The sequence below is a fragment of the Rutilus rutilus genome, assembly GCF_951802725.1.
Source record: "Rutilus rutilus genome assembly, chromosome: 19".
Lineage (NCBI taxonomy): Eukaryota > Metazoa > Chordata > Actinopteri > Cypriniformes > Leuciscidae > Rutilus > Rutilus rutilus.
Window position 1 is genome coordinate 2973237 of NC_140232.1, and position 8145 is coordinate 2981381.

Sequence of the window (8145 nt, forward strand, 5' to 3'; positions counted from 1 at the left end):
GGATGCTGTAAGATCATGGATGGATAGATGCTGTAAGGTCATGAATACTGTAAGGTCATGGATGGATAGATGCTGTAAGGTCATGGATGGATGGATGCTGTAAGGTCATGGATGGATAGATGCTGTAAGGTCATGGATGGATGGATGCTGTAAGGTGATGCTGTAAGGTCATGGATGGATGGATGCTGTAAGGTCATGGATGGATGGATGCTGTAAGGTCATGAATGCTGTAAGATCATGGATGGATAGATGCTGTAAGGTCATGGATGGATGGATGCTGTAAGGTGATGCTGTAAGGTCATGGATGGATGGATGCTATAAGATAATGGATGGATGGATAAATTTGGCATAACTGTCTTCTTCTGATCACATTATTATAGATTAGCATTAGCATTAGCATGTGAGCTTGTGCACTAAGAATACAGTAAAGGTTTGATCACAGCTCCACCTATAGACCAAACCTGTGCATAACCTTCAGTGTTTGCCATTACACACACCTTACTGGCCTTTGTGCTTTAATGCAATGTTCCATATCTCTCCTCCTCTCAGGAATCCTGCAGAAAATCATCAATTCATTTAAAAAAAGAAGAAAAAAAAAGATAAACAACGTAAGATCGTCTCAAACTGCTTTTATTACATCTTAAATAACAGTACATTTTAATATAGTTTCTATCTTGCATCCAGCTTTCTGTTGTACACTGACTTTAAAATTAAATACAAAAGATGGATAAGGGAACGGGGGGATGGGGGGGGGGGGTTATCCGTATGGAGAGAGGAGGACAGGGAAGAGAAGAGAGGGAGAAAGAAAAGCAAATTTAGTTCTTTTTTTAGTCTTTTATTTGTCTTGCCGACTCCAGGCCTAACGCACAACGACAGCACTTTTTTGTTTTTGTACAGAATGTTGCAGAGAAATAACAGAATGGAAGAAATGCCACTACAGCGAAGGAAAGAGCTTTTCTTGATACATGTCGAGAGGAAACGACCAACTCCTGCCGTTCAGATGCTGCGTTACTGTTTTCCTTTTTTATTAAAGAACAGAAAACCTGTTTGTTACAAAATGTCTCTAGCACTGTCTTTGTATCTGAAATTTTTCTTTTGCTACAGAGAGAGAGAGATTTCTTTGTTCTAGTTATTTGAGAGTGTGTTTTTTTTGTACAGGGTCAGTGTGTGCGTGTGTGTGTGTGTGTGTGTGTGTGTGGGGATTCACAAACTCTCCATGGACAGAACAACTCACCATTCATTTGTGTGATCAACATGTTTGCTTCTCTGAAGTGCATAGCTTTGAAAGTTAAACTAAGTTGTGTATGCACAGAGTAGCAAAAGAAAAAAGTAAAATAAATACTGTGGTGATCTATTAAACAGGTTATTAAAAAAAAAGAAAAAGAAAACATCAAGGACTTAGTTCCATATGCACCTCTTTTAAGCAATTCTACAGCATGCGATTCTACGAGTTTCCCACCCATGGCAGACAACCAAAATAAGAGTTTTTTTTTTTAAAGATTTTTTAACTTAAAAAGTTTTCAATATCATTATTTTCAAACATTGATTTATACAACATGTCATTCACAGAGTAGTAACTGTTTTCCAAGCACAAAACGGGCACCTCTGTCGAAACCGAACAAAAAAAATAATGAAGAACCGCCCACCCCTCCTTCAACATCCTCCACATCAAAGAGAGAAAAAGAGAAAAGAAATTTATTAAAATGATTGGTTAATCTTCACTGAATTACTCGTCATTTTCCACACACACAAAAAAAAGCATGAGCGGAAGAATGGTTAAAATTGACATGGTTTCATCTTCGGAAATCAAGCGTTCGTCATCGTGAACAGCACGTGCTTGGTTAGTTAACGTTTTGGAAAAATTTTATTACTTGTGCAAACAAAAAAATTGCAAGTAGACCAAAAAAAAAAAAAAAAAAAAAAAAAAATCAAATTTCCCGGGATTAAATATACAGGCCTGATAGCAGCTAATGGACCCCTGATCAAATCCTTTTACGTAAAGACGGATTTTGACAGTTTTAACTACCAATTTGATCCCACAATATTTAAAAACTGGAAGAGAAAAGCACATCTGCGATCCTGACTGGGGGAAAGAGGTCCAAAGACGGCCCATAAAGCTATCGAGCGCACGTTTCGGTTAGGAACGCCCGCCTGCTTTCACGCTAAGAGAGAGATGACGTTAGCATAATGACATAGCAGTGGAATGAGTGTCTTTACGTTCTCAGAAATGGTCCCAGAAGGATTTGCACAATTAGCAACTTTTATCCCCTTGCCCACTACAATCTAGCTGAGTGTAACAATTGTGCTCTTTTTTTTTTTTTCTTTTCTTTTCCAAAGGAGAGATTTTTGCTCTTTTGCCGTGTATAGATGTTGGGGGTCAGTTCTGTTGTGTTTGAGAAGGAGAGAGGAGAATAAAATCGAACATTTTCATTTTGGAATGGTCTTCCAGTCAACCTTAGAGTCCGGATGCGGTCTGGGAAGGAAAGGAAAGGAAACATTTACTTACAATCAAATTCACAACTTAAGACTTTTCTTTTTTTACTACAGTACACTTGATGAAACAGACTGGATTAACACTGATTATCAGAGACTCAAAGCATTTGAATAAATGCTTTATTCAACACACACACACACACACACACACACACACACACACACACACACAGTATTGAGTGGTTCATGTTCTGATATATCAATGCATATGAATCGACTGTATATGCGTTCCTACTCCCACTCATTCAGACAGAGGACATCTACAACATATTACAACAAACACCTTAAGTAAACATTGTCATAATTCATCAACAGTAGGATCATAAGCGACAGCTTGGCATAAATGCATGGTTTTCATTTACTGCGCGCCACATTTATTAAAGACGCCCTGTTCTGCTCTTTATCAAACTCTTGATGTTGTTTCAGGCTCTACTAGAACAGGTTTTCCTGCTTGAATGTTGATTATTCTCCTCATATTCTCCATTGTTGCGGCTCCTCTCTTCCCAGTCTGTCAGTAACGCTCTGTTTACTTCCTGTCTCTATGAAGCCCCTCCTTCTGAAAAGCACACTGTGCTCTGATTGGTCAGCTGGAGCAGTGTGTTGTGATTGGTCGAGTGCTTTGAGTGTGTTTGGGAAAGCCCCGCCCCTTACCATAACCGCCAGTTTAACACACTACTGACTAACTCAACCAGGCCCCGCCCCCTTTATTCTGCGTATGAATTATTATAATGAGGAATATTGTGACGTGTTCCCGGAGGAAACTCAAGACTACACTGGAGGCGTTTCAGGAGTTCAGAAACACTGACACTGATATAGAGAAGAACGTTTTCATGCTCAAACACACTAAAGACAATCACTGGTCCTCAATTTATTGCCTTTTGATGTTAATAATCAAATTAGGTTATATCTTGATTTCCTGTTTTTTAGCCCTAAATTGAAGACATCTCAAACAATTCTGACTTCTCTTACACCAGTAAAGGCTTTTAATTAGATGGAACTGAATTGATGTTTTTCATGATCAGCTGATCATCTCTGTAACAGCAGAGGGCAGTAGAGATGTGTGTGTGTGTGTGTGTGTGTGTGTGTGTGTGTGTGTGTGTGTGCTGATAATGGAGACTTGATTTTCTAAAGCATCATTACAGCCATTTATTTGCAAATCTGACATCACTGGAGCCTTAAAGAATGACCCGGCTCCTCCTCAGAGGACATCGACAGGGTTTCTGATGCTGATTCTGGTCTTCACAAACGAATGTTTGCTAGTTTTACGTCATAAAGAGCAGTGAAGGATTGAGTGTGGAAAGGCAAAGCTTGTGTTTACTCCTGAACCCTGTCGCCTGCTCACTGAGATGTGATCCGTTTACCTTGCGGCTTTAATTCCAGATCTTCAGGAAACTATCCCAGGAGCCAGTAGCCACAGCCATCCCATCATCAGTGACGCCCAAGCAGCTGACGCGGTTATCATGACCCGCCAAAACCCCTGCAAACACACAACATGAACACGTCACTTACTGGAACACACACATCTGACGGGTTTCTCCCACATCTTCACACTCATTTCACATCAAAGGATGAAACTCTCATGATGATGCTTGGATTATAAAACAATGTCATGCATAAATACACTACCGGCTAAACCATTTCTTCTTCTCACCAAGAAATGCAACTATATTATTGCTCAGCTCTTTATATAAAATTTATATTTAATATATAAGTATTAAATGTATAAGTATACAGTATACTCGTGCAGGGCGATATATACACTGGCGGTCAAAATAATGAAATAATTACGATGTTTTCTTCATGTTTTTGAAAGAGTCTGTTCTGCTCACCAAGGCTGCATTTATTTGATCAAAAATTCAGTAAAAATGGTGAAATATTATTACAATGTAAACCAGCTGTTTTACAGAAATCATTGTAATATGATGATTTGATGCTCAAGAAACATTTATGATTATTATCAGTGTTGAAATCAGTTGTGCTGCTTCATATTTTTGTGGAAAACATGATACATTTTTCAGGAGTCTTGGATGAATACAGTTCACAGTTTCCTCAAAAATCTTAAGCAGCACAACTGTATACTGTAACTAAGTTTAATATATTAATTTAACTTATGAATAAGACTTTCTGCTCTGATTTCAGACCTTTTTAAGGCCTTCATTTGTGTAAGGGCTAATTAAGACTTTTTAAGAGTGAATTAAGACTTTTTAAGGCCTTCAATTGTGTAAGAGTGAATTAAGACTTTTTAAGGGTGAATTAAGACATTCTAAGGATGTATTAAGACTTTTTACGGACAAATTAAGACTTTTTAAGAGTGAATTAAGACTTTTTACAGACAAATTAAGATTTTTTAAGGACGAATTAAGACTTTTTAAGGACGAATTAAGACTTTTTAAGGCCTTCAATCGTGTAAGAGTGAATTAAGACTTTTTAAGGCCTTCAATCGTGTAAGAGTGAATTAAGACTTTTTAAGGGTGAATTAATACTTTTTACGGACATTAAGACTTTTTAAGGGTGAATTAAGACTTTTTACGGACAAATTAAGACTTTTTAAGAGTAAATTAAGACATTTTAAGGGTGTATTAAGACTTTTTAAGGGCGAATTAATACTTTTTAAGGGTGAATTAAGACTTTTTAAGGGCTTCAATTGTGTAAGAGTGAATTAAGACTTTAAGGGTGAATTAAGACATTTTAAGGGTGAATTAAGACTTTTTAAGGGCTTCAATTGTGTAAGAGTGAATTAAGACTTTAAGAGTGAATTGAGACATTTTAAGGGTGAATTAAGACTTTTTAAGGGCTTCAATTGTGTAAGAGTGAATTAAGACTTTAAGGGTGAATTAAGACTTTTCAAGACCTTTTTAAGACCCTAATTGGCTTCATCATCATCTTAAGTAATTCTAAAGTTGGGTTGTCCGTGCATTAGGATCCGTGCAGAACCTCTCTCACACTGACCTGCGCGGTCGGCTTTGAGAGCATCCCACACGTTGCAGTTGAAATCGTCGTAGCCGGCGAGCAGCAGGCGTCCGCTTTTGGAAAAGGCCACGGAGGTGATCCCACAGATGATGTTGTCGTGAGAATAAACCATCAGCTCCTGATCGGCACGCAGGTCAAACAGCCTGCAGGTGGCGTCGTCCGAGCCCGTGGCGAATGCATTTCCGTTGGGGAAAAACTGAGAGGAGAAAACCAGGTTACTAACATCACGTGAAACGTGTGTGTGTGTGTGTGTGTGTGTGTGTGTGTATTTCAGCGAGTGCACACGGGAGCCGCTTACACAGATAGCGTTGATGTCGGACTCGTGGCCGGTGAAGGTTTGTCTGCACATGCCTTCTCTGACGTCCCACAGCTTAGCAGAGGCGTCACACGCGCCCGACACAAACAGACGGGTGTCTGGGGCCAGAGACAGTGACATCACATCACCGGTGTGACCTGCGAACGTGGTCGTCTGCTGCCCGGTCTCGATGTCCCACAGAGCACTGAAACGAGCAACACACAAACCAACGCATGAACACTGTTCCAGTCTTTGTTATTAGTATTGTGAAATAAGCTAATAACAATCAAATTGCACCTTTCAATACGGTTTTATATGATTTCTTTTTTTTTTAATATGGAAGCTTGTTTCTGCCACGGAATTTAAATTGGTGATCTTTACAGTGACACAACAACAGCCGAAATGCATTATTTTCCTGTTATCTCTGTAAAGCTGCTTCGAAACAATCTGTATTGTATAAAGCTCTGTATAAATAAAAGTGACTTGAATTCACTCGCAATTGCGAAACAAAGTCTCAATTACTTTTTTAGTTTAGATAAAAACAAAAAATTGTAAGATATATAATAAGAATTGAGAAATAAAGACAGAATTGTGGCAAACTCCCGATTGCGAGGGGGAAAATCAGAATTGAGAGTTATAAAGTCGATACTACAAGACATAAACTTGCAATTGTAAGGACAAAAGGTATTTTTTTTATTCCATGATGGAAACAAGCTTCCAGTTTTCAAATATTTATTTCCATTTATGATTATTTGTCTTGTAATATGGCCTGTTGACAGATCTGATCCTGCAAAATAACTGAATGCTACTATAAGATTAAAAACAGCTCTTCTGAAACAAAGCAGGCGAATTTACAAGAACATCAGTTTCAACCTATAGTCTCTATATATGCACTGGCCGAACATATATTCAAGTGTGTGATCAGCGACAACTCCATAGATGAACTATAATGCTGATAATCATGAGTGTTTCAGTCTAAAGCAGTGCCCACACTCACCAGGTGGTGTCGCCAGAGCTGGTGACGATCTGGTTATCATCCAGAAAACGGCAGCAGGACAGATAGCCTGAGTAAAGACAGCAGTTCAACATCAGGAAGGAGAGCAGAACACCACACACACACACACACACACACACACACACACACACACAAACACTGAGGCTCGATAGTGTGAGAACGGTTACCTGTGTGTCCAGCCAACTCACGGCTGACACGCACGTTCCCCTCGCGGGTCTTGAGGTTGTAGATGGAGCAGATGTTGTCCAAGCCTCCGCAGGCCACGTAGTTCCCAGACGGGGCGTAAGCACAGGTCATCACCCACGAGGAGCGCAGGGGAATAGCGTGCACCTACACACCAACACGTCAAACAGATTTAGCTTTCATGGGAGACGTTGAATCTCGTGGTTCTGAATCTGCATCTGTCAACATTTGAAGTGGATCAAAACCGTTCATCAGTTTTTTGATCCACTTCAAATGTTGACGACTGTAGTTGACAGATAAGATTAATGAGACTGTAAGAACAGGTTTGCCGGCTCTACTTGTGTCATTGCACAATCATCACATGAACGAACGGAATTTCGATCGTGGTTCTGATTCCTCCAAGCAATTCTGGTTCCTTTCATGTTTCTTCTAGAAGCTATGAGGAAGAAATATTTGAAGGCAATGCAAATCAGTTCTGCTAAACACTGAGATCACGCCCCCATTTAAAAGTTGCCAATAGATACTGAAATGATAAAAATAAAATGCCAGCCTTTCTATAGCTCTGACACAACTGCCTGCTGATGTGTGTGTGTCTAAGGCTTCCTTTTACACTGTATTTCTCAAAGCAGTGATCATCGTAGCCAATCATTGAGCGCATGAATTGACCAAAATCTGTTGATTATAACCAAAGTACAGCGGTTGGACAATGAAACTGAAACACCTGGTTTTACACCACAATCATTTATCACGCACCGTGTCCTAACTACATGCGCCGCACGATAAAAGGTTATTTTCCATGTTAATCAGAGTGTTTGTCCTATCCAGCCGCGACGGCGACACGCGACAATTCGATTTTAGAAACGGTTTCTATTTTTCTGCACGTCGCGCTGGAACAACAAACACAAAGTGTGGCGATGATAATCTCAGGAACTGTTTATGTGCTTTATTTAATGTTTAAAGCATGTAATGTGACTCTGAATATCATTTAGTGCTCCAGCTTTGTAGCTGTAAAAGCAATAATGGATAATTCACCTCAGATCCTGAAATTAAACAAATGGAAACAAGAACGTTCAAACTGTGAACAAACAAGTGTATTCTTTGACAAAGATTGTTTTAGTAACTCAGTAGCCTGTGTGTTTTAATAATGTTTAAATGGTGTAATATTTGTAAATTTGATTATGTAACTACT

General features: G+C 39.2%; 1 protein-coding gene across 1 annotated transcript in view; it reads right to left on the reverse strand.

Moving 5' to 3' along the window:
* Window positions 1-614: 614 nt before the first annotated feature.
* gnb1a (guanine nucleotide binding protein (G protein), beta polypeptide 1a) overlaps window positions 615-8145 on the reverse strand; it is a 49550-nt gene continuing 42019 nt past the window's right edge. The window contains exons 6-11 of the mRNA XM_084389817.1: window positions 6941-7103; window positions 6756-6822; window positions 5762-5963; window positions 5443-5659; window positions 3855-3970; window positions 615-2473 (exon numbers count right to left, since the gene is read on the reverse strand). Of these exons, the coding sequence (XP_084245943.1) occupies window positions 3864-3970; window positions 5443-5659; window positions 5762-5963; window positions 6756-6822; window positions 6941-7103 (756 nt within the window). The 3' untranslated portion in view covers window positions 615-2473; window positions 3855-3863. The remainder of the gene's footprint in view (window positions 2474-3854; window positions 3971-5442; window positions 5660-5761; window positions 5964-6755; window positions 6823-6940; window positions 7104-8145) is intronic.